We start from the raw sequence: 26,239 nt of genomic DNA, 5'->3' as shown, positions 1-26,239 counted from the left end.
ACATTTAGCAGCAGCTCCTCGTTAAAAAATAATATTACATATGGTGCAGTAGAACAAAATGACAATGTGTAAGTTGCTGAAAGTAAAATAGAAGAGCGTTGTAATCTGATATATTATTCTGAAATACACAGATGGGGGAATTTAGTTGCCCTTAAAAAGCAGGGATTCTAGTTTTCACAATGAAAGATTTCTCATCTGCAGAATCAGGTGGCACGCAAGCAGTGAGTCCCTGAAACCATGTGAGACAAAACAAAACCACTACAGAAGCAAACAACGAGGAATGATCAAGCAGTAGTAACTAATGAAACAAATTACCATTAATGTATATTTAGAAGCAATAGCTACTTGGATATGAAAGAGCTAATGTATGAATGCGTGCATAATCAAGTACCTTACATGATTAATTTAAAAAAAAAAGTCATTTTTACATAAGTAAATTTCTTATTCTGCTTCTGTCACAGGAAGATCGTCTGTGTCCACTTTACAAGCTGAGTTCATCTGAGGCAGCTCTGCATTTCAAGAAAAACTTGCTCAACCCAACTTCCCCGTGAAATTTCATATTTCATTCTCCTTCAGTGAGTACGTACTGATTGATGGCACAATCCCATCACTCATAGCCACAGTCCAGTTTGAAAAACTGATTCTTTCATAGATGACAGACATGGATAACAGAAACAAAACCATTAATGAGGCTGTAGAAAGACTATTACTGTGAGGAAGGCGCAGAAAGAGAGAAATAGCTGGCATCCTTTCTGAAGTATACTCTTCTGCCTTTGAGAGGGTTGGTCTGACGCATGCACCACTCAGCGGCAAACAGAGACAGCTCATCTTTAATGAGGCTCTGGCTTTGAGATTAAATGGTTCGTTGGAATACTTCAATGTTCCAGAAAATTCAGAGCATCTAAAAGAAAGTTTGTTTTTCTGATTCACACTTTTAATCAGAAATTACTCACTGACACATCAATTCATCTATTACAAAGAAAAATACATAAAGGCCATATATTTTATATTTTATAGCCAAAAAACCGCCAAAATATATCTCAGTCGGCTTTTCCATCATTTTCGTAGAAGTTATAAAATGCTGTTTTCAGACACGAAATGGGCCTTTTGAGTTGAAACCCTACTGGTTATGCATATTTACATACTGATGATGGAGATCATGTGCATGGTAATATCAAAACAGATTGTAAAGATAATATAAATATATAAAGATACCTTTCATCTTTCATACATAAAGATACCTATATGTTGAATATATGTTGGTGTTCATTGGCTACATTAAGACATTGTCACGATCTTGATCCTTTAGTGTATTTTTTGTGAAAGTGTGAATCTGTCTGCATGGATCTCTGTTTGAGGCCATAGCCAACCTGCAGCACACAGACTCTTCACCTGATGGTTCATCTCACTGGCTCTGCATGTGGTTCAGGACATTACCTCAAAACATAGCAAGAAGCGTATTGTGCAATTTTGCCACAAAGTATTTGCAATAAAGGTAATACAGGTTCATCAGTGCTTATAAGTTTCTCAGCAGGATGTCAGTTTGTTGGATCTTCAAGCTCCTGAATCACATGAATACACTGTCAGAATTTAGCATTGTAACATCATCTCTCTTTGGCATTTTTCGTCTGCCTTGTACTGCCTTAGTTTTTTTTTTTTCAAAGTCATCAACTAAAACAAAAACAACATATCATCTTAGTGCGTTTTGGCAGAGAAAACAGGCATTATTGATATCAACTCTCTCCTCATTTGTATTGCTCAAAGTATAAACTACTCAAGCCAGGATGGAGACTCGACTGGGAGGCATTGGGAGGCTAAACTGTACCCAAAGGCAGAATTAAATGTTGCTGTTGCCACACATACCCAATTTTGAGGATATTTTGAACAATTTCAGCAGAATAGTTTCCAAAATGTCTCTATTACACTGTTTATATCATTCCCCCTCCACAGCATCTTTTGAAAGATGTTTTCATTTCTGTATTTTGAATTCCCACCAGACTAACGCACTTAGAGAAGCTCAGTACAGTATGGTATTGTTTAATAGAAGATTCATGTGCAAGGATGGTGTTATGCAACACCATTACTCGAGTGTAGGTATTATAAACACCCTTTTCTTGTTTTCTAAAAGTTCTACTCATGACACGTTAGTAAAGACAATACATTCACTTAGAAGAACTTTTGAATGGAACAAAGGCTCCATAAGGTTAGAGAAATGAAAGTGCCTCAGACACTCAGAGATGTGTCTGTTATTCTCACAGCATAAAGTTGTGAACCCACAATACATCATGTTCCTGGATCCATCTGTACCTTGCACAAAAGAGCACTTCTGCTTTAACATGCAAGATGAAACAAACTGACTGAACAAATGTGACTTTCCTGTGGTAAAATTGATGGATTTTTCTAACATTTTTCTACCTTAGCTATTTGAAATCTGGTATTATTTTGTGTAATGATGCCATAGCATGTTATTTTAACTCTTATCTTATTGCAGCAGGCAGAAAACACAAACAAAATCTTGTTCTAACATGCTGATACCCTCTATCAAAAGCTGTATCAAAAAACAGTTTCAAAAGTATGACGAGGTAAGAAAAAGAAAGGGAAGTGACAAAGTTTGCTCACGTATTACAATAAAATGAAGCATAAACTCAAAAACAAAGTTATCTTTGGAGGGAGTAATATATAGCAGCTTGACGCTTCTACTTATTTTCATTAAGCACAATACTTCAAAAGATAACTTCTGCAAAAAACTATTCAGAGGCTAAAGTGATATATAGCAGCACACTAGAGTTTAAAACCGTATTCACGTACACTTGTAGTCTCATTTCAACCACAAAACTAATTTTATTTTATTAGGACTTCATGTGATCGTCAAAACAACAGTGAATAACATGAAGTGGAGTGAATATGATGTGTGATTCTCTAAATATTTCAAAAAGATAAAAATCCTTCATATTTTGTAAACTAAGATGTGCTTCCTGGAAGAAGGTGAAACTCCACACTTCTGAGATTCACTGTCTGTGCTACAGAGAAGCATCCCTAGACAGTATGATACTGCCACCATTATGTTTCACAGTCTGGATGGTGTACTCAGTTTGTCTTTCTCCACACATTTTTGCATTCAGACCAAAAACCTCTATTTTGTTCTCATCAGACTAGATCAGGCTTGTGGAAACTTGTTCACTCAGCTTACCACCGTCTTTGACTTCATGTTGCTCTTTCACTTTTTTGGAGAGAAATCTAAGAGGTTTTTTTTATCATCTTTCATCGTTCTTTTGTATTCTGTCTAAGCATACATTTATTCAGCTCCTGCAGCGTCACCATGAGTTTTTTTTTTTTAGTTGTGTTCCTCCTTGCCTCGTCTGCCCATTTAGCTGGGAAATAGGGCTGCTGTTGAGACATCTTTATATTTTCAAATAATAGATTAGAGTGCTTGATCTTTGTGATGCTCGTTGCTCACTGATGAACAAAGAGGACAGCTGGATTTAGCTTAAAGTTCAAATACACGTTGATTAATTATTTTTATTAATCAGGTGACGTCTGAAGGCAGCTTTCAGACGTTGAGGGTGAGGCTCAGGTTAAATGTAGTTCCAGAAATGCAGACAAGAAATGTATCTTGACCGATATTCTGCTCACTCACGCCCTGACCTGACATAATCCACAGAGTCTGTTCTACTTTAGTTGACAAGGTCTCGACTGTTCATCCGCTAGCGCGACAGCATTTCCGCAGCCGCGCGCGCGCCACCCAGTCTGAAGTTACATCGAGGCGGAACGGCTCGCAGGAAGGACGCTGTGGCTGAAGAGCTTTATCACTCGGAGAAACGGAGGACACTGAAGCTAAAACGCCTCACAAGCAGCGAGTAATTTATTTCTTTTGCACCTGAGACAGAGGGGGTCCAGGAGCGCTGCCTTTACGCGCGTCAAAAAGGAGAGCGTAGTGTGGGCGCATCTTCCTGCTACCAACATGTCCGCAGCCACTGCCTCAGTGACAGATGTGAGGTTAGAGAATAAAGAAGACATCCGTACCCGGAGCAAACGAGGTAAGACAAACTGAAGAGCGTCTTTATATTTGTAGAATCAAGCCTTTTTGGTTTTATTGGAGACTGTAGGAGAGGGTTTGCCACTTTGGTGTGAGTTTCTTTCTCATGCTTCTTGATCACAAGTTTCACCCAAAAATGTCAGTTTTAGAAATTAAATATGCTCTGCATGCGTGTCAGAGAGAGAGGTTAAAAGTGTACCTGTCTGTTCAATATCCTCAAAACCATCTAGTGTAACTGCATTAGAATTAAAAGAAAGGAAGAAAAAAAGAAAGAAAGATAGGAATAAAGAACTAGGAAGTAAAGGGGTATGAAAAATGATGCACAGCTGGAAATCCTTTACAAAACATCCGTCACAGATGTTTCATAAACCTCATACACTTTAGAATTTGATCTAAAATGTGTCCATGTGTTTCACAAATGTGGATGTGATTAGGTAATGCTGTCATTGAACATGGGAGTAGCCCTGTTTTGTTTTATCCCAGTTGTCCCATTTGAAAATCTGATCTGTGGGAGAAAATATGTTCTCGGTTTGTTCCTAGCTATCTTTTCTTTTCTGTTTTTTCCTGACAGTAAATTCAGTTTTTGTGGTCAGGTGCACCACATGATGAGTGCTGCCAAAGATTTTATACCTCTTGAAACGTTTTCCACACAAACTGTAGTGTTTTATTTGGATTTCATGTAATGGAGAACATAAAAACATAAAAAAATAGTGCATAATCATGCAGTAGGACAATAAAGATGCATCTTTTTTTTGTTTTTTACATTGTTTCTCTAAATATTTATGTTTAGTCTCCTTTACGCTGATACACTTAAAGAAACTCAATTACCACCTGAAGTTATTTAGCAACTGAATAACGTCAATCTATCCAGTGTCATCTCAGTATAAGTCCAGCTGTGCTTTGTAGGGCTCACAATTTTATTGTAGAACAGAACAAAAAGGATCTTAAATACAAAGGATCTCAGAAGGAATAAAGTGTGTAGGTTTTGGTTAAAAAAAAAACAACAACACTGTTTCACAGTAAAAATTAGCATGAACTTGAAGCTTCCTGGCCTACATGCTAAATGCAAACTATGGAGGAAACTAACACCCCACATCACCTTTAGCACACCAAGGATCCCCGCTTGACCCTTTTCTTCAGGAGGGTCTGGGTAGCTGGTCAGAGTTGATGGGACGACAGATAATGCTAAATCCAGGAAAATTCTGGGGGGAAAAAGAAACGTAAGAGGCATGAAAAGACTAGTCTTGGGTTGAGGTTCACCTTTCAGTACGAGAATGATCCATATTAGCCAGAACTACAGTAAAACGATTTAAGTCATTGCATGTTTATGTCTTAGAATGCACCTGTCGAAGTCCAGGCAAGAGTTTAAAACTAATGTCTATGTATTATACCCATTCAATCTGACACATTACAAGAACAAGAATTTTTTTCAGGTTCACAGGTGCTGGGTGTTTTCAGTAAAACGAAACCTTGAAACAAATGAACAATATCCTCCCACTTCACCACAGTGCAGTATTTATATTGGACTGTCACAGAAGTTTCCAATGAAAATTTATGAAAGTTTGGGGTTTTATTGAGATAAAATGTGGAAAAGGTTGAAACAGAGGCTTTCACAAAACCTCTGTTTAAGTGTTAGCTGAAAACCAGTTCTACGCAATAAACAAGATGACTGCTGAAACGAATCCTCCTGCTGTGACATCACTGTTTACCGCTCATACGCTTGTTTCATGATGAAGTTATAAAGTAGGTGGCTTGTCATTGCGTATGCCTGAGCAGTCTGCTGAACACCAGGATGTTCGGTATGACATCCAGTTGTTTAGGTTCCAGATGGTGTGTGAGTTTCCATCAACCTCATGGGCCATGTGTTCAATGATTTATCACACTTCCTGCTTTGATACAGTTGCAGTCGATGCACCACGCACGAGGCTGCTGGAAGGGGGGCTGTGGTTTTGTCACGTACTGCTGTGCTGCCCTGCAGGGTTTCAGTGCTGATAGCTGTGGAATGACCGCCCCATTCTCCTCTCCAGCGCTTCTTTGTCAGTTTTTGACCATCTGTTTCACCCTGAGTTGTTGTTGTGCAAAGAGAATGAATCATGAATCATCCCTGTCCCTTCAACAGTGATCTAACTTTTGAGTGAACTTCAAGCGGATTTCACATTAGCGGCACGTAACATGGCCATCCCAGAAGCTGAATCATCTGTTAGTTCCTTACCGACTAACCTCCAACTCTCTTCTCTAGGCCGCCCGCAGGCTCAGTGCACACCGAGGCCCCTGCCGGCTGTGGGCACCCAAAGGATCATTCGGGGCAACGGGACCGATGTGGGCACAGTTATTTCCCTGCAGTGCCCAGCTAAACACAAGCTGGTGGGCAAAGATTTGACATGTGTCATGGGCACCAACAGCACCCAATGGGTGGGGAAGACCTTCTGTCAGCGTAAGTAGAAACAGAGTAGTTAAAACAAAGGCCTAATGTGGCTGCTGATGCAGACAGAAAAAGGGCTAATAGCTACCTAAAGATGCAACCTGCAACATTAGACATGTAATTAAGGCTACAAGTGAAGTTATGTGATGATGCAAAAGTTTTTTGGACAAGAAACATTAAATTAACTCTAGTGTTGCAACACCTTTGTTGTTTCTGCATTATGCTTAGCATTACTTGTTTTAGGCTGAATTATCAGACAGAAAATAAAACTTGAAAATGTGCTTTAGGTTAGTTTTCCCAGTTGATAAACTAGCATGAACACGGTCTGAAAACATATTTAAACCTGCCAGTCTGCAGCAGTTAAAGAATTATGATGTTTGCATATGTAGCAGGCACAATCTGCACACCAAAGACAGGGTTGTAGCAAAAAGGTGACATGGTAGTGCATGTCAGATTTTTTTAATTCTGAAACTGAACATTTGATTTTCTAAATGAACAAAACAAACAAAAATGATAAATTGATCCAATCTTATGTCACTCTGCAGCTGTGGCCCCCTATGAGGACTATGGTTTCCGTGTGGCCGTCCTGGCATCCATTATAAGCTCTGGAATAATCCTGCTCATGTCCGTGGCCTTCATCACCTGCTGTTTGCTTGAATGCACCGAAGAGGATAAACATAAAAAGCAAAGGAGGTAAGATGATTAATGAACATTTTCATCTAGTCTTGCTGAAATAAATGTGTGTAAGTAGTCCACTAAATGCACCTTGGAAAAGGTGAAGGTTTTTAAATGGTCACAAATGATACAATGTTTACTTAAAAAGAAAAAAACTGATGAGTGTTGCATGCATTTAAAATCCAGTGCAATCCAGTGCTGTCAGAAGACACTTGTTTAGGAAATAGCATGTTAAAGGTTCATCATAACAAATGCAGGGGAAACAGCAGACTTTCAGAAGAGGGTGTGTAGCAACCATGAATGTAATAATGACCAATAATGTGATACGTGGCATTAACAGCATCACTTTAGCAATTTTAACTTTAATAAAGCGACTAATATAATGACATAATTTGGGTAGCATAAAGAAAAATCTGTGAAGATATAACAGCTGCATTCAATAATAATATGATGCTTTAATAAGAGTGAATTTCAAGGAAATGAAAGATTTTTTTTTTCTTTTCTGTGAAGTTTATCCATCAAAAATGCCATAGACATTCATTCAGGGATACTTTCTATACAACAGTCACCCTCCTTAAATATGTTTATAATACCCAATATGATAATAATCTATGGCACTTTATTTTTACATATTATTATATTGCCATCTTTTTTTTTATCAGTGCTGCATTAATAATGTAATAACAACCCAAATAACATTACTTATTCCACTAATAGCAAAATATTATTTCTTTACTTTACTTTACTGTACTTAAAAATATTTACATTATTGACTTTAGTACATTAAAACAAAAATTTGGTTATTGGTTGCTCTTAAATGGCTGCTTACTAGATGCCCGGGTTAGATGAGACCAAACTAACTGCATATAGTTAGTTTGAATACTTGAATGTATCTTACACATCATCTTACATAAACCACTCCCACTGTGAAGCATGGTGGTAGTATCTTGCCATAGGTATGTGTAATACATAATACTCATGTGTTAGAATGGCTCAGTCAAAGTCCAAAAAGACTGTAAGTCCAACCTTGATGTTCCCTGCATCTGATCTAACTACCATAATCAGGGTCTTGTTTACAATATTAAAGCTAAAGTTCTGACGTTTAGATCTTAATTAATTTTTGATGCCAGAGAGGGTGATGGTCTTCCACGGGAGGGTCAGGACCAGCACCAGGGGGACAGCAGGTCTCGTTACAGTCATAAAGGCCAGAACAACAACAACAATAATGCAGAGGAGAAGATGCTGCCTTTGTGGGAACCAGTAAACTCAGCCCCGTGTAACAGCATTCCCTGCAGGTAAAGGCACATTTCTTGCAAAAATAAATAAAAATCAACCCTAATTTGCTTGTTCATCATCAAAGAAACATGAGCATCTCCTCCTTCACAGATGTCAGCAGCAGTACACCCACGGACCCCTTCCACTTTCACTTGCAGCTCTTCCTGGACAGGACTATGATCAGCCTCTCATACCCGAAAACCCACCGACTTATCCCCCTGAATACCCAGGACCTCCTCTCTCTTTCTGTCCAGCTGCCAACTCCGGGCTGATTCACTTGTCAGCGGCGGGGTCGGGACTGGTGTGGCAGTATGGAGGACAACACTGTGATATATCTGAATTCAACCCATCAGTCATGAGGAATCCAAACACAAATGGCAATATTATCCCCAAAGAAGTTTCCATTAGGATCATATCAGTGTGAGAATGCTTTGCTGACAAAGCCATTATGAGATCTTGGGTGATGTTCACTCATGTTTAACACCGTCAGCTCAGATTTTCAGTGAAATCACTTCAGCATGTAATGTGAAAAAAAAAAAAAAAATTTGGATGTCTGCGGTGCTATGGTCGTTTACAAACACTGGGTTCTGAAAGGCATTCTGCAAATCAAACTGCGATGGCACACTGCCCCCTGGTGGAAACGTGGTGCTAATACGCTTTTAATACTCCTATTGTAAATGCAAACTCCTAACACTGAAGAATCTTCTTACCCTTGTGTGTAAGGTTAAAGGTATGCTTACTGGGGGGGGAAAAAAGTGTCAACATACTGGAATCAGTTTGCAAGTGTTCTGATTTTTAATGGATGCAGCCAACATGTAAATAATTCTAATAAATGAAATACTTTTAAGAAGGAGTGTTGCGCTTAAGTTTGTGGGGGGTTGATGGTATATTAGATTAGCTGTCTCGGAGCCTGGGTGAGTCCGTGTTACCAGCTGAAAGCTGCAGCCTCCCTGCTGTTTGTCCGGGTGTTATCTACCGTTATCCTGCCGCGGAGGTCAGTCAGGTCGCGGCGTGCGACAGAGACAGTCGCTCCAAGGAATTTAAAGTGACTCCCACATGCCGTTTGCTTGGTATGGCACAACTGACTATCAAAGGTAAGATGCTTGGACATGTGGTTACTTTTTATTAGGCGATTTTATCCGCACTTAGCACGATCAAAATAGCTGATCACTTGTTGAGCTGTATTATGGGAATGTAATTGTAGAAGGAGAAAATGTTGGCGGTAAAATCTTTTTTTAAGCAGTCTAAAAATGGTAGATAGATCTAGATAGATACATACATACATACATACATACATACATACATACATACATACATACATACATACATACATACATACATACATACATACATACATACATACATACATACATACATACATACATACATACATACATACATACATACATAAATTGGTGAAACTGAAACAACAGCTATATTTGTTGCATCTGTATTCACTTTGCTAAATGTGGTAATAAACCTCTTAGTAATTTATTTCCAGAGCAGGGATAATGCCAGGCCAGATTAACTATTTAAGTTGAGACATAAAATCTGCACTATCCAGTTAGCTCCACGCTATCAATGGATGGGTATCTAGTATTTTTAGTTTAGAGCAGTAGTTCTCAAGCATTTCACACTGTAGACCACTAATATGACAGGCAATAAAGTATACAAGTTACTAAATACAGCTGACATTAAAGGGAACATGTTATGCAAATTAGGATAGATCCATGGGTTGATAGGTAACAGGGCAGTGCCCACTGATTGTGACTTAATAATCAGGGGATTTTTGAAATGGCTCGTTTTCTTGGTGTCTGAAAACAGCTTCTATTATTTCTAGGAGCTGTGGAGACCCACATAGAAGTACAAAAACCTGCAAAAGGTCCCCTTTAGGAAGTAAGCCGATAAGATCTATGGGTGAAAACAGTGTTTTTCACTTTTTTCATAAGTGTTGAAAGTGTTTACTTAGCAAAACCCCTCAAATAAAAGTAAATGCTGGTTGCAATATGTCCTAAAAATAGCTAAACCTTAATGTATAATATTTAATGTAAGGAAGTGGTTTAGAATCAGTCACTATCGTAGAATTAACCTTGAACAAAATGATAAAAGAGGAGAAGCACAGGGCTTAGTTTCTGAATTACAGACTGCAACTGAGCTTTATAAACCTGTCAAAGCACAAAGTTAGCCTTGATTTGCTTTCTTCTGTCAGAGGTGTGAAACACACATAGGTGTAGCCTCACCTGTTTTACTGAGACACAAGTATTGGGAAATGTTTCTGGCCCCCAGTGTCAAACAACAAAAATGCCTAAAGATTCATGTTAAAGGAATACAAGAACATCAAAAGATTAAGAAGAACAAGAAAGGACTAAAGAGAGCCAAAGTACAACCAGTGGTAAAGAATTTTAGGACTGGGGTGTGGAGAAATCTGCTTTCATGTTGAATAAATTATATTTATTGATGTTTTCTTAATCTGTGCTGTTCAGACATGGAGTGCTATGAAGAGCAGCTCCAGTGCGACGCTCAGTTTCTGTGCTCTAACCAGAGGATGTCCACTGAACTGGTTGACAGTCTGGTGCTGCAGCTCAACAGGATCTACCCCCAGATACTCAGTGACAAGGAAGCCTGCAAGGTCATTAAATCTATTGTTGAGCACAAGTAAACATTCAGAAGTCTTTGCACTTAAATTACAAAATACAACTGTTTAGGTTTTGCATGATTCATCTGGTTTTAGGCAAATACATTTGTAAAAACACTGGTGGTGTTAATGTGCTGTGGTGGCCAACAAGTGATTCAAACCTTACCGATGACAAATATTGATATAATATTCAGGTATTTCAAAGCTTCCATTCTGTTGTACAAGTTCAAGGTACAATAGCAGGCTTTTAAAAGTAAAAAGCCTGTAGCCTCACAATGAGCATTAGGTACTTTTCTGCACTTTTCGTTAGTAATTTCTCTAATTTGTTGTTCAAATCATCTGCACCTACCTGTGGCCAACGCTTGGGTCCTTCCTTATAAATGCCATTATGTCAGGAAAGTTCAATCTTTGTCAGTTTTGAAAAATTGTAATGGTATGACAAAAAAGGCTTTTTCCTGGTACGCCAATCGAGCAACAACTAGGTATGTGGATAGCTTCTAATGTTAGTTACAGAGATTTGGTGACCATAAAAAGGCACTCAGAAATCATACTTCCATGGTACATTAACATAGAAATAGCAGACATTTTTATTTTTGCGTCAAAACAAAATCATTATTAACAGTGCGAAAGTTCTGCCACCTCAAAGAAGTCACAGATATTTCCTCTGATTTGTCTGTCTCTGCAGTTCAGAAGCCTGAGAGTTCCCACTACAGAGCGGCTACGTGAGCTGCTGCAGTACCTGCATGAGAAAGGAGACGATGCATGCTATGAATTCTACAGAGCACTTCACCTCCAAGCGGAGGACGTTTACTTCAGTCTGCCCACTAGAGTTAGACAAAGAGGTAAAGCACTGAGCTTGAGTGAGAATCCTTCTCAAAGTTGTGGCTTTATCAAATCAGACACTGCATTTTTTTACAGGATATAAACTGGAGCAGAAATGTTGTAGCAGATTGTGGCTGTGACGTCAGTTTCCTGACAAAGCCAAGCGTCTTATGTGTCATGGTGATGTGTTCAGACACATCATCTTGTGACTTTTAAAGACTGACTGTTTAAAAATAAATGCTTCTCTGCTGTAGTTATTTCTGCAGCCTGATCGTGTTTACACACCAGAGTCAGAGAGCTTGATGTTTCTACCTGAAGTATGGCTGGTGCTGTTTAACCTTTTTGATTCTTTGTTTCAGAGATGACGGACTCAAGAAGTGCAATCAATGTGGCTGTCGTCCCAGAGCGATATGTGCTTAACGACAGAGGTAAATCCAGCTCCAAGCTTTATGCTAATTACAAGAGGTGTTTTATACAGAATCATGCATCAGAACCCTGAACTTTTTCACTTTTGTTACATTGCAACCACAAACTGCAACATACTGCATACAACTATACAGCAGGCAGTTTTATACCTAACCTGTAGCAAAACAATGTCCCAATCTTTGAACATTTCATGGAAAACTTTTCATTCACCTGCCAGTTTGCCGAGACATGGCTGCACACCTAATCTGGCAAACTGGACAAGGAAAGCATCAGTCAAAAATGCAGCCAAGAAGCTGGTAACTCTGGAAGAACCACAGAGGTTGGGGAATTGGCACTTCCATTATTAGACATGCACTTCAAAATCTGACCTTTATCAAAACCTGGCAGGATAAAGACATTGTTACAGAAACCATTCAGACTCTATCCAGTCTGATTTATTTTACAAAAAAGCAACTTAACTTTAATTCTCATTATCTGGAAAGCTGGTAGACATACCTGAAATGACCAGCAGTTATAACTGTAGTGAACAGCACATGATTTAGATTTGTTTTCCAAAAAATGGAAATTCATGTATGCTGCTGTCTTTCACTTTATAAATTTGCACTACTTGACCTGTCACACAAAATCTCAAATGCACCAAAGTTTGTCTTTGTAACTTTACAAAATGAGAAGTTCTGGGGTGTAAATACTCTTACAAAGCTTTTCATCCTGATGATTAACAATTAATGCACCAAAACTGAATTTTATTCTTGTTATTTACTGAGATTAACTCAATCCAGAAGTACAGAAGCTGCAAAAATAGGCAGGCACAGCACACACTCCTGGCTGACTTGGAAAAGAAAATACTGTTAATAAGCCAAGAAAATACTTTCTTGTACTTTCTCTTGCTGTGGAATAAAACTTGGCCACTTGCCTGATGGCATGTTTTATTAAGTAATGTCTTTACAGTTTGTGTTGGTGTGCATTCTGCTTCACTTCATTGATGCATACTTTAGCTCTGTAAGCTCCTGAACCCTATAACCCCTGAAGTATTAGAATGTGGGGCCCACCGCTCTATTCCACCCCACCATTCATCATCCTATTACATCCAGGGCTCTGGTTTTATGGGTGAGTTAAGTTCATGTTTCCTCTGCGCTGCATTGTCTCAGTCATCATAAACAGTTCAAATGTGACTCTTAAAACAATGATGGTGCACTCCCACCTTGTGACATTTTTACCCCTGTAATTATAATATATTTTTGTAATAGCTGAGTAATTTTTTTTCTTTCGTTTGTGAAGGACCAATTTTCTTTCTGAGTTGTTTCAGCGTTGCAGTTGGCATTGCATTTCTCTATTATTACGGAGGTGAGTCATGCAACATGAAAACTCATTTCCACTCACTTTATGTATATGTCTGCAACCCTTTTCTCCCCTCTTTCTGCTAACAGAGGGTCAGAGACTCAGATGCACGGAAGCATTCTTTCACTGCTCTGCGGTGAGACTTGGTAAAGACGCCAAGGACGTGTTCGTTTCCTATGTGGAAGTCGGGAAGCAGAAATAACAAGACTGAAATATTTCAAAAGAACAAGCTGTGCTACTTTACTCTATTGTGCCAAATCAGTTTTACATCTCCCTCTGCAGAGAACTTTTGCATCGTTTCTGCATGTATTCATATTTTTTTAAAAAAGGACATTGAATTTCCTCCAAAAGTCCATCTATCATCAAAATGGATGCTGCATTCATTAGTGAGGTAGTTGTGCAGTTCTTGATATTGACAGCACATTGATTAACACTGATAATATTGACTGTAGCTGATATGTGGCTGCTGTTCTCTGAAATGCGTTGCTTTGGATTTTAACAGAAAACAAAAGGTCAACCTTTGATCAATGGATGGATTTTTTTCCTATCTCTGTTTGACTCTTGGTTTTATCATATGCATCTTTGTTCTGCTCATTGCCTATGTCCAGTGTCATGGTGCTGCTATTGTCTTAGCATAGAAAGCAGAACTTTCACAATTTCCTGGATTGCATCAACCAACAGCATGTACTTTGATAATTTTTTTAAAATTTTAATAAAAATCAGAGGTTGAGGACATGTCATTCAAAACTACTATTAACCTGCAGCACAACTATAGTTTCTATAGTCTGTTATTGTCTCAGGATCAGATCAGATTCAGCATATCAAACCATACAAAGAATATCAGAAATATGACCAGGAAATGAACGATCGCTGCATCTCTAGGTCTTGCAAAAGACTTTTAGATTTCTTATTTATGCACACCTATTAAATGCCATTTTAAGTTAAACATAGCACAACCACATCAACATGCAGCTGCACATCTTCAAAACTGTTTTTAGTTCTTCTCATTCAATAGTGCCAAACTCCATGTGCTCGTGAAGGGCTCTGCAACTTCAAGAGTTTTGCTTTCAGATGTTATTTTCCTGAAGTATTTCAGGAAAATAGCATCTTCCTGAAAAGTTGAAGACACCCATCAACCTCATTGGGCAGGAGTTTGACACCCATGCTGTAATTTATTTCATTTAGTCTCAGACTACCAGATTGTTTGGTTGATTGTCAGTGTGAACATGCTTTGCTTGAGTTGCACTAGTTTTTGAAGCACATTTCTGTTAACATTTCCTAAAACACATTTCCTTTAATGCAGGATTAGGGTTAGTTAAAACACGTTTTCTTGAATGCACAATATCTTGCCTGTTAATAATAGTGCCTCCTAATAATGTTGGAACATATTTAAAATTAGGAAATAAAGTAAAAAGAAGCAATACCATTGATTTTTATTTATTTATTTATGAGCAATTACATAATGTCTCTGTACTGAGCCTAATACAAGTGTGGTACTTTAGGAGGCGATGGTTACGCATAATTCCACTAGAGGGCGCTCCTTTTTCGTTCACAACCTTTTGTGAGACAACGTTCTAGTCTTTCATATTGATGACAATAAAAAGCAGCAGACAGCGCTCATGAATTAATAATGACAAAGTGGAGGAGTAAAGTTAAGTTAATGTAAGGTAGCATTAAATACATTCCCTTGCACGCACAAGAGAGTTTTGTGTGCATGACACAAGCATGTAGAGCTTGATTTAAACATTTGCAAATAAATAGATGCTGACACTTGGATGTGGTTTAGTGTTTGAAGACAAAAATAACACCATAAATAAATTCAAATTGTTTTTGGAAATATTAAGACCCCCCAATATTTCCAAAAACATTAAACAGTTTAAATGTTTAAACTGTTTAAACTGGCTTAACAGTTAAAAATTGACTGTTTAAACCAGTCAATTTAAACAGGCATTATTTGGTCTGATAAGACTTGTGGTCAAATAATCTACCAGACCTATAGAAGAAGTATACTTTTTGAGCCTAATAATGTCTTACAGTGTGACATGTTATAAAATACTCAACAATGTCTGTATCTGTTTATAAGGTGCCCACCTTGTGCTCATTAAAGAAAATCAACTACATATAATCATTTAACTCAACAGCTGAGAAAAATATAGTTTATCGATCCCAAAGGGAAATTAAATAACATGAAAGTCATTTGATTAATGAGCTATGTACAAGAAAAACTGTGCGTAACCATTATTTCGATAATGATGTAGAAAATATGCAAAATTGATTATCCTTCTCTGTTTCAGCCACTGCAGTGCATAAAATAGACTCTGACTTGGTCACTTATTGTGGTGCTGGTGACACAGATGAAACAACCTAATTAGAGCTTCCATTTGTGTTGACTATGACTCACCAGCTGCTGCCATCCCAGAGAACCACACACACAGTCCATCTTTGATCATAGCAGATGGATTCTGGGTAAAGCCAAACATTTGTTTCGACTGAATATTTTGGCCAAATGACTATGGGACAACAACATATTGGTGAAGGTGAGTCTGAATTTTGATGCATATCAGACACATCCTGCACAGATGTATTTATTTTATTGATCATACTTCCGGATCTGAGCCATGAACTCAATTACAATTGAAATCTGTTCAGTTTTGGGGTTTGAGAGGGTTCATTGGCTCTGCGTGGGTCACTGCAGGACAGCTGGGGAGACAGACAGAGAACAGTCACATGTGCCTAACTGTTGTTGTGTCCACTTTTCTGTTTGTCCACCAGCAACAAATATGTTGTTGATGCACCAGCCCACCTTTGCCACCATGGTTGTTTCTGTTTGGTTCACTGTTCTCTTGCTGTGCTTGCAGCAGGGCAGGACAATGATTTTCTGGTAAACGACCAGTGGCTGAATTTTGTTTTAGTTTGTTGGTGGAAACTTCCACAGCAGTCTGGAGGGATAGGTATGTATTTAGGTCAGGTAGGCTGGCGGAAGTTAGTTCAGAGGAGCAGAGGACCAAAAATATGCTGACAATTTGGGTGTAATGACCATAGAGGCTTACAGTGATGATAATGTGATCAAACAAACATACTTATGTGTTGTCAGCTGCTGTGGTTTGGTTGATGGACTCCCAGGGCAGTGATAAAGATGTTGACAACCACAATAATAAAAACCAGGCCAGTGGCCAGGTTCTCCATTAAGTTGAGCCTCCAGTGTTTTTGCTCATCGTCGAGGTTCCATCTTACTGCAGACAAAGTCAGGACACAGAAACACTCACAAGCTACTTATTCAGGGAGCAAAGCCAAGTCATTAGGAGGATTTGCTGTAAGTCATACATAAATTGATGCTTCTGTTTTAGCACTCTATGGAATGGAACAGGTGAACATGACAAGGTTCATTATGCAAAGTTCAATATTGCAGAAGGCGTGATTGAAAAGCTAAATACAGGTCCTGATTCAACAGCTTGCAGAACCACTTTTACCAGTAAGAAGTTTAATTTTCTTCAGCAGGATCTTACCTGTCTTACATCGGCAGGGAGGAATTCTGGCCCCATCTTCTTTAGAAAGTTAATTTAGTTCAGTAGAGATTTTCAGAAACTGGTTTATGCACAGTTTTAGTCATTTTAATTTGGACACCCTGATTCTATTGTTTTATAGACAGTTTGATTGAAGCCCTCATATTTGATTCTGGCACTAAGAAGCACTTTGCTCAATGAGAGCAAAGTGCTGGTGGCTGGAAAACAAGCTTAAGAAAATGGCCAATATTACTGCGCACAGGAGTGAGATGTGCTTTCAGAGCCTTACAGCAGAATCCAAACTCTTTAAACTTTTTATTTATTTTGTCATGTAACAACAACTTTATCGTATTAAATCATCAAACTCAGTTGCTGAACCTACCTCTCTGTTTTTGGATCCACACCATAACAACCACAAATCATGACAGCAGTCAGCTCTGAGCATCCAGGGACAGATTTCTTTTTTTTTATCCATTCTTCTTTGCAACATTTTCAAATTTAGTCTGATTAGATGGTTTCTCAATTGGATGTAGATCTGTGATTTGACTTGATCAAAGCATTTCTATTGTAGCTCTAGTTGCATGTTTAGGGTCATTACCCAAGTGGCAGGTGGGTATTTGCCTTGCCCTCAAATGTTTTTTGAAACCTATGAAAAGTTATCTTTCAGGACTGCTCTGTACCAAGGTAATGTCGACTATATGTTCAGCATGATGTGCAGAGTTAGTTTCCCTTATTTTTTCTTTTGTCAGTAGGCAAATCCTGGTCTCTTCTCCCCAGAAGACTTACTGTGACGTCTTAGTTAGAGACCTCAGCCTACAGGGGGCTGAATGCAAATTGACCCCAGCGTGCCCCATTCTTTAGCTTGCTATTTGAAAAGTAAACCCCTTATATTTAATATCTATACACAAATTCAAATATGTAGCAAACATTTTGGGAAAGATTCAGGAGCCTTTGCAAAGCATTGTTTTTGTTACTGGTAACTCTTTTGGCCAAAGAAAATTCCTCCAAAATTATTCTGGGTTGACAATATAAAAATTTCTAAACCTTAAATATGCTATTTTATGAGGGGAAAAAATACACAATTCTTTAAAAAGGGGATGAAATGTCACATTTTGTTAAACAAGTTGTAAGTGCTGGTAAGGACCAAATCACTTGTGATGTCCTCTACCTCTACCAGATAAAATCTAGCTCTTGATGAAGGCTGCATTTCACCTTAAGTGACTGTAAATGTAATGTTTGCAATGCAGTTATTAAGATACTCTTTGTACATTTAGCTGAGGCAGAACCATGGACTCAAATGTATCAATCGTGCAAATAAAACAAGATTCACTTTTATGGTGCACAGGTAGAACAATGCAAAGGAAGAACAGAAACCAGCTATGGGAAGCTTGTATTTCCTTTCTCACAAATATCCTTTCATGGTTGTTTTTGATGTCCTTGAATGAGCCTATAAAACTTAAATTATGTTCCAATGACATAACAGCCCTGTTATCTTTCTCCTCACAGGGGATGACTTGTGAATAATGCTCAAATTAATGAGTGCTGCCAGAAATTAATCTGCCCATAGATAAAGACTGAGTGAGCATGCATTTGTAATATGTTACTGACCGTCAAAGGTCAAGCGGTGCACAAACCCTGCTTGACTGTGTTCTGTCTGATGCAACTGGGAGGGGGCAGAGAGGGGCTGCTGTGGGAGCGGTATGTAGGCCACTCAGATCATGCACCGCTGGCTCTATTAGTCTGGCTTTACACATGGGTAAAAGAGGGGAAGGATGGAAAGGGACAGCATTCCAGGGTCTAGAATAATTAAAGTAAAAGGAAAAAGAAAAGAAATAAAGTGTAACAAGAAAAGATGTAGGAGATCTGAATGGGCAAACACGAGGATCAAAAGGTCAAAAAACATCTGATAATTCTCATAGGCCAACATTTTTCCTATTTAGACCTCAGTTTTACGATATAAATCAACAGTTTCTGTCACTTTAAATGTTGAGCAAATTCTACACCTAAAAATAAAGTGCAGTGTCTGAGGTTCGCAGAAATTCAACAAAAGAGTCAACTGCATCTGCCCTGCTACTATTTTTAGGTCAACACAGATTCAGAGGGAGGAAGATTAAATAGTTTTTCTTATATGTCAAATGATAGCATGCCTCCCTTTATGAACTCATTCTGGTGGAGCTGAGGTGAGTCAATGTGACCTCACCAAAGTTCATCAACCTGCAGTTTGATTTGGTGGAGTATGCCGAGTCTAACCTGTAATCCAATGACTTTTCTTTATTCTATCTAGCCTATAAATGCCGACTATTGAGTTGTGGTTGTTAAACGCAAACAATACCAAAATACCTGAATGAATCTCACTTACAGGTGCATATCAACTGTGTCAAATAAAATTGCAAAGGTAATTTATCTTAGTAATTCAAATATATATATATATATCCTCTCTCTCTCTCTCTCTCTCTCTCTCTATATATATATATATATATATATATATATATATATAAAAATATATATATATATATATATATATATATATATATATATATATAAATATATATATTGAATATATATATATAAAAATTCCCTTCTCACCCACATGGTGGTGATTCTTCTTCCTCTTAGCGGGTCCTCTACCAGAGGCCTGGGAGCTTGAGGGTTCTGCATGAGTATCTTGGCTGTGCCTAGGACTGCACATTTCTGGACTGAGATGTCTGATGTTGTTCCTGGGATCTGTTGTAGCCACTGTTCCAGTTTGGGGTGACTGCCCGAGGGTCCCGATGACCACAGGCACCACTGTGGTCTTCACCTTCCAGGCCCTCTCCAGTTCCTCCCTTAGGCCCTGGTATTTCTCTAGTTTCTCATGCTCCTTTTTCCTGATGTTGCAGTCACTTGGTATTGCCACATCCACCACAACGGCTTTCCTCTGTTGTTTATCCACCACGACTATGTCTGGTTGGTTCGCCCTCACCATTTTGTCTGTCTGGATCTGGAAGTCCCACAGGATCTTAGCTCGGTCATACTCCACTACCTTGAGGTGTTTCCCACTTTGATCTTGGGGTTCCAGTCCATATTCTGCACAGATGTTTCTGTACACTATGCCTGCCACTTGGTTGTGTCGTTCCATGTATTCTTTCCCTGCCAGTACCTTGCACCCTGCTGTTATGTGTTGGACTGTCTCAGGGGCCTCCTTGCACAACCTACACCTTGGGTCTTGTCTGGTGTGGTAGATCTGGGCCTCAATTGCTCTGGTGTTTAGGGCCTGTTCCTGGGCGGCCATGATGAGGGCCTCTGTGCTGTCCTTCAGTCCAGCTTTTTCCAGCCATTGGTAGGATTTTCTGATGTCAGCCACTGGTTGTTGCGGTGGTACATCCCATGCAGGGGCTTGTCCTCCCATGATGGTTCCTCCGGCACCTCAGCTTCTGTTCCCCATTGTTTGAGACATTCACTGAGCACATTGTCTGTTGAGGCTTTGTCCCTGATGTATATATATATATATATATATATATATATATATATATATATATATATATGTAACCTCCTGCCGAGGTGACAAAGGTCAAGTCTAATAAAGGTGACCAATCACAGATCGATTTATCTAAGCATATTAATAGTAAGTTAGGCGGAAGGAAGAAGTGCAATTGAGGAATCTACACTGACATCAGGGATAGTAGCAACCTCGAAACGATTATGAAGCAATGTCCATTAGCGTTTGGAGGAGAGGAGATTTCAAAGCAGGCAACTCCAGGTGAAATCAGTTCTTCAAGTGGAACCATAGAGATATTCAGAACACCGGCGGTCGCCAACCACATGCCCCTGGTGTTTGTTGTTTAAAAGCAAATTAAAGATAAGTATTTTTGATGCGCATCAAAATGAGGAACTTTTAGAGCACTTCATGCTTTTCTCTATAAAACAGCCTTTCGGAGATCCTGATTTGATTTCACAGCAGGAGTGATTCATGTCCTGGTAAACAGTAAAGTACTGATCCCAGCTGTGCTCCTCCGCACTCAAATTTGCTCCAAACTCTCAAATCGTCTTTGCTTCACAATCCTCTCAAGGATTGGCACTTTCATTAAATCACATGCTATATCCTAACTCTTACAGCAAATAAAAACCTAAAATGTTCTTCTTCACTATCATCAAAATTAACAGCAATAAATATCTGAAATATATGATTGTGGTTTATAATGAATTTATTCTGCACAGATTATACAGTATGCTATGTTTTCTTATGGTAAATTCTGTTGATTTCAGAACATTTCCAGACACTTATTGACATGTTTTAACACATATGCCAAAAGGAACAGAAGTGACCTTGCTCCTTTGACTCCCACATTTGCTGACAGACTAAAAACCTTGTCAAACCAGATCTGGTTACCATGGTCACAACAAAAGACTAGTTGCTAATGAGTTATTTGTCAGTAACTGTGGACTTGATGTTGATGTGGGTCAAAAACTGGTAAAATAATAGGCATTGATTTTGCTGAGGTGTTCAGTAAAGGGCATATAAAGCAAAGGGATGTAGGAAAAGCAAAAACACCTCAGAAAAACTCAGGCTTAATCTGTTTTCTTACCTGTGAAGATTAACAGGATCCCAACCGTGACTTGCAGACAAAGAGAGATGGCAATTAGGGTGACGACGGGGGTGTAAAAGGAATTTTTTGCCCCCTGTTCCATCACAGCTTTCAGCTGGGAGGCGTTGGCCATCAGCAGAGCCAAATCCAGCATGCTCTCAGCTGCACTCTTCTTATTGGCATAGTGGTTCATGTTCAGGAGGGGTGGTCCACCGGGCTGAGCATTGGGATGGGTGGCCTAATAATGAAACCAAAGCAGAAATAACTTGGAAATGGTGAGTCTGAAAAGAATGCATGGAAATTAACGGAAAAGCAAACTCTCATGTTTTGTTTAATCAACAGAGGAAAACTGTGCGCTGATGGGACAAGCGGTAATTCTATGCTTCCTGTACATGGATGTCAGGAGGTCTGGTTGTTGTTCTGAATTAACTGGAAAAACAAGCAGCCATTACTGAAGAGTGACTCTTAAAAACAGAACCATTAGTGTAGCAAGAAGGGTAAATCTTGTTCACAAGCAGTTTAAGCAGCCAAGGATTAAAAAATCAGTTCTACTTCAACATTTCTCCATTTTTCACTCTTTTTTCTTTCATGCTCTCTTTCTTTCGATCTCTATTTTATTTCTGTTTCTGTTACCCTGAGTTGAACTCTTCTGTTTCATAATCGGTTGACTTTACAAATCAAAGCAATGATGACTGACTGTCCTCTGTCTCTTTAAGCTGGTAGCACAAAGAGACATATTGACTTTTCACTCATAACCCACTCTAACTGAATATAATTACAGAGCTAACTGCAAGTCTGGAGGCAAATATAGGACAAAGGTGGGCCAAAACCAGAGGTTCATCTTCCAGCAGGACAACCACCCTGAACATACAAACAGAGATATAGAGTCGAAGTCCAGATCTAAATCCAATTAAGAATCTGAGGCAGGACTAAAAGATTCCTAAAGATATACCGGTAATCTGATTTAGTTTGACCTATTTAAAAAAAACAAAAAAAAAACAGAATGGGTGAGAGACTAACACAGAAAGACTTGGAGCTGCAAGTACAGCATAAGGTGGTCCAAAATGCCACACTTTTTCAAATACCTGTTTATAAAAAAGAACCAAAAAAACATGTATCATCTCCCCTCCACTTCATGATAATGCACTACTTTATTTAGCTGTATCGTATTAAATATGATGTTCTGATATTTGGGGTTTAAATGTGACAAGTGATGTGAAAAGGTTTATGGGGTATGAATACTTCTGCTAGGCCCTCATCCTCTCTATGAATGATCAGCATGTATCCTGAGATATGTAAAGTTTCCCCTGAATTGATTCTTGTGTGGGCAGTGATTATGTAACAGATGATTAGCTTGGTTTTTGTTGAGTCCACTCCATCCTAGTGGACTTTGCGCTCCAAAGAAGAAATTGGACAGAGACAGCAGGACTGGATTAGCTCATTTATTAGCTGACAGCTCAAAAATGGCCTTCCTTCTTAAAACAGTAAAAATGAATCAGAGTTTCTTGATAAATTTCCAATAAGGTCCTCTGTTTACGGACATATGACCCTAATCCAACCACTCTGCAGATTGGAGATTCAACACTTTCAAGGCACAGGCAAGCGCTTTCTCTGGCCTTTCAGTAATTAGCAGCCTCTTCCGGACTGCCAAACCACCCGCCTTCTTTTTTCCCATAACAAACCCCTGCAGCTGCAGAATGCTCATCTTATCAGAGATTAGCCAAACCACTGCACTGGTAACAACTATCTTCCTTCTGCTCCAAGTCAAAGAGACAAGAAGAATGACACCCTCTAATTTGCCAGAGATCAGGCTACAGCTGAATAACAGTGTCTTCGGGATATTCACAACAATCAGTTTGCATTGGTTGAGTTGATGCCTGAGTGGAAACTACAAACTAAGAGGGGGTGGGATTTTTGGAGCTTAAGAAAACCTCGTGCTACATTTGTGATCAAGTTTTACGTCAGTCCTTAAATAGGCCATCAAGTTTTATTGCTGTGTCCTTCAAACAATCACATCACCCACAGAATGTTTCCCTGCATTCAATTGGAAACAGTGGGATGCAGTGTAGAGTCCTTGTTACTGTGAATTTAGGGCAAATGCCACAAACGGCTTGCTGTCGTGATGTGTCAGGGTCAACCATTCTGCTCTAAAACACTGACACAGGCTTTTCAAAGACAGGGCTTTATCCCAGAGTCAACAGACCACAGGGCGATAATACCTGTTGTAAGATCAGAGCTAGGAAAACATGGAGTCAATGTGTCTAAAAGCACAGTAGCAGAGATTTTTTCTCAGAAAATACAAATAAAGCCACATCCCTGTTACCATTCTCTTTTAGTTTTATATTTGAACATTAAAGGCCGAGAGGCATGTCCTCATAGCTGTTAGTCAAGTTTTTGTTTTTTTTTCTCAAAGCAGCATTTAAAGATTCTGACTAACTAAAACCATATTGTGATGAAGACAGTTTGACATTGCATCGAGTAAGCATTTCATATTTTGTAATAGAACCCTATCAGTTTTATATTTTTTCGTTTTTATATTTCTTTTGTTGGCCCTCAATAAGGACAGCAAGCCCAAATGTACAATGATATGAAAAACTTCATTTTCATGTTAGTATGGCCCAGTCAAAGTCTTGTCAAAAATTTGTTGTTTGGCAACACTCTCTAAACTTGTTTTCATAAAATGGTCAAAAATTTAAACTCCACATGTACAGAGTCCTACAGCAATAATTTCACATCCTTATCTAAAAATAAAAGAAAATAGAAATATATGGATTGTTTTCCTTCTACTTCCGTTTGATACAATACTTTCTATTGTTCTAACCCCTAATATCCAACATAAAGAACACTGAAGTTTCACTTCTGATGAAATTAAACTGTGTAAAGTCATAAATCTGAAACTGAGACAATTATTCAGAGTTCACAATAGTGGGGAAGGTTGAAGCATCTCAATTCCAGAAGCTGAACCTAAACCCTAAATTTAATGAACCAGCTTCTTCTTTGTTGAGATATCACTTAGGTTTTGGCTGACTTCCCCTCAATAGAGCTAAACTCACAAACTTACACACTTAATCCCAAACTTTTCTACCTTTTCCCATGTTATCACACAGATTAACACATCCATCCATCCATCCATTTTCTTTACACCCTTCTTCCCTAAATGGGGTCGGGAGGGTTGCTGGTGCCTATCTCCAGCTGCGTCCCGGGCGAGAGGCGGGGTACACCCTGGACAGGTCGCCAGTCTGTCGCAGGGCAACACAAAGACATACAAGACAAACAATCATGCACACACACACTCACACCAAGGGAGAGTTTAGAGAAACCAATTAACCTGACAGTCATGTTTTTGGACTGTGGGAGGAAGCCGGAGAACCCGGAGAGAACCCACGCATGCACAGGGAGAACATGCAAACTCCATGCAGAAAGATCCCCGGCCGGGAATCGAACCCAGGACCTTCTTGCTGCAAGGCAACAGCTCTACCAACTGCACCACTGTGCAGCCCCAGATTAACACACTCTAACCCAAATACCTGCATGTCAAACTCTGAGAAACTATGCTTCAGGTATTACTTTGTACCACTAAGCTCTGTGCTTGACGTGTAATTCAGTTAATTGAACCAGCTGCTGAAAGACCAAATTAACCTAACTGTTCTGTTGTGTCTTCCCCTCACTTTTCCCTCATGCATAAGCACTTCTTTGGTTTCCATCCATCATGTTGCGTCAGCCGGCCTCTCTTTTCACTCACCTCAAACTCTGGCCCATCTCCAGAAGAAGATCGACCCAGCTGTAAATCTAATTTCCATGATTCTCTGTAGAGCTTTTATTTTTACAGCCTCGCACAGAGCAAAGCAAACATGGCCATCTCAAAGTGTGGCCCATCCAGCCACTGTAAGAGTAAAATACAAACTTATTCCAGAGCTTGCATGAAATAAAAAAAAAAAAGGAAAAAAAAAAAGAAGAAAAAAGCATTTTGGGGGGATAAGACAAAAGCCTTTGTGTCTGCTTGCTCTGACACAGAATGTGATTGGTATTAGATTTCAGTGCAAAACAGTCCCGGATATTAAAAGCCTGTGGAAAGTCCACATGTAGGATCTCCGCCCCAGAAAACAACCACGGATTTGTTCTTTCTTTCTAGATCAATGCGGGTGGGAGACACATTATAAATGAGATCAGTTGTTCATTTTCTCGAACACAAGGGTATTACATTTTGCATCTGCTGGCTGAGCTCTGACAGACAGACGGAAGTATCTCTGGCAACCAGGGTCTTCCTCCTGCCTTGTTCCCCAATCAAAAGCGCACAGAGCAACACACACACAAAAACACACACACACCAACACACGCAGACACACATCCATATGAAATTAAATTGACCCACAGAGATTGAGTCTGCAAAGATGACAGAGAAGTCTGTTTCCCTGCCTTGTAAAATTGGATGAAGCTTTGAACTTCAGTGCATTATTATTACTTGTCAAATGGACGCTTTAATTGCCTTATAAACCATAACACTTATAAACATTTTGTAAGATGTACAGTTTTACTATCACG

At 39.0% G+C, this 26,239-nt stretch overlaps 3 protein-coding genes across 3 annotated transcripts; 2 read left to right on the top strand and 1 right to left on the bottom strand.

Moving 5' to 3' along the window:
- Positions 1 to 3,419: 3,419 nt before the first annotated feature.
- On the top strand, positions 3,420 to 9,258 carry LOC122829117. The gene is made up of 5 exons (XM_044113393.1): positions 3,420 to 4,037; positions 6,276 to 6,470; positions 7,004 to 7,151; positions 8,264 to 8,428; positions 8,520 to 9,258. The coding sequence occupies exons 1-5, from the start codon at positions 3,962 to 3,964 to the stop codon at positions 8,830 to 8,832; spliced, it is 897 nt and encodes a 298-aa protein (XP_043969328.1). The 5' UTR covers positions 3,420 to 3,961; the 3' UTR covers positions 8,833 to 9,258.
- On the bottom strand, positions 4,044 to 25,464 carry LOC122829124 (ninjurin-1-like). The gene is made up of 4 exons (XM_044113406.1): positions 25,440 to 25,464; positions 21,698 to 21,935; positions 16,710 to 16,862; positions 4,044 to 5,238 (listed from the first exon to the last, which is right to left on the bottom strand). Exons 2-3 carry the CDS (start codon positions 21,888 to 21,890, stop codon positions 16,720 to 16,722), a joined length of 336 nt encoding a protein of 111 aa, XP_043969341.1. The 5' UTR covers positions 21,891 to 21,935; positions 25,440 to 25,464; the 3' UTR covers positions 4,044 to 5,238; positions 16,710 to 16,719.
- On the top strand, positions 9,382 to 14,302 carry LOC122829129 (caspase recruitment domain-containing protein 19-like). Its single transcript, XM_044113419.1, has 6 exons — positions 9,382 to 9,502; positions 10,892 to 11,037; positions 11,729 to 11,885; positions 12,225 to 12,293; positions 13,570 to 13,635; positions 13,719 to 14,302. Exons 1-6 carry the CDS (start codon positions 9,481 to 9,483, stop codon positions 13,829 to 13,831), a joined length of 573 nt encoding a protein of 190 aa, XP_043969354.1. The 5' UTR covers positions 9,382 to 9,480; the 3' UTR covers positions 13,832 to 14,302.
- Positions 25,465 to 26,239: the final 775 nt, after the last annotated feature.

The sequence above is a fragment of the Gambusia affinis genome, linkage group LG01, assembly GCF_019740435.1.
Source record: "Gambusia affinis linkage group LG01, SWU_Gaff_1.0, whole genome shotgun sequence".
NCBI lineage: Eukaryota > Metazoa > Chordata > Actinopteri > Cyprinodontiformes > Poeciliidae > Gambusia > Gambusia affinis.
This window is presented reverse-complemented; position numbering and strand designations above follow the sequence as displayed.

Bases quoted from the DNA above. Each gene is read 5' to 3' on its own strand.
- LOC122829129 (XM_044113419.1), top strand. From the start codon at position 9,481: ATGGCACAACTGACTATCAAAG. The intron at 9,503-10,891 runs GTAAGATGCTTG...TGTGCTGTTCAG, and splicing joins GGCACAACTGACTATCAAAG to ACATGGAGTGCTATGAAGAG. The intron at 11,038-11,728 runs GTCATTAAATCT...CTGTCTCTGCAG, and splicing joins GTGACAAGGAAGCCTGCAAG to TTCAGAAGCCTGAGAGTTCC.
- LOC122829117 (XM_044113393.1), top strand. From the start codon at position 3,962: ATGTCCGCAGCCACTGCCTCAGTGACAGATGTGAGGTTAGAGAATAAA. The intron at 4,038-6,275 runs GTAAGACAAACT...TCTCTTCTCTAG, and splicing joins CCGTACCCGGAGCAAACGAG to GCCGCCCGCAGGCTCAGTGC. The intron at 6,471-7,003 runs GTAAGTAGAAAC...GTCACTCTGCAG, and splicing joins GGGGAAGACCTTCTGTCAGC to CTGTGGCCCCCTATGAGGAC.
- LOC122829124 (XM_044113406.1), bottom strand. From the start codon at position 21,890: ATGAACCACTATGCCAATAAGAAGAGTGCAGCTGAGAGCATGCTGGAT. The intron at 16,863-21,697 runs GTAAGAAAACAG...CTTTGTCTGCAG, and splicing joins GATCCTGTTAATCTTCACAG to TAAGATGGAACCTCGACGAT.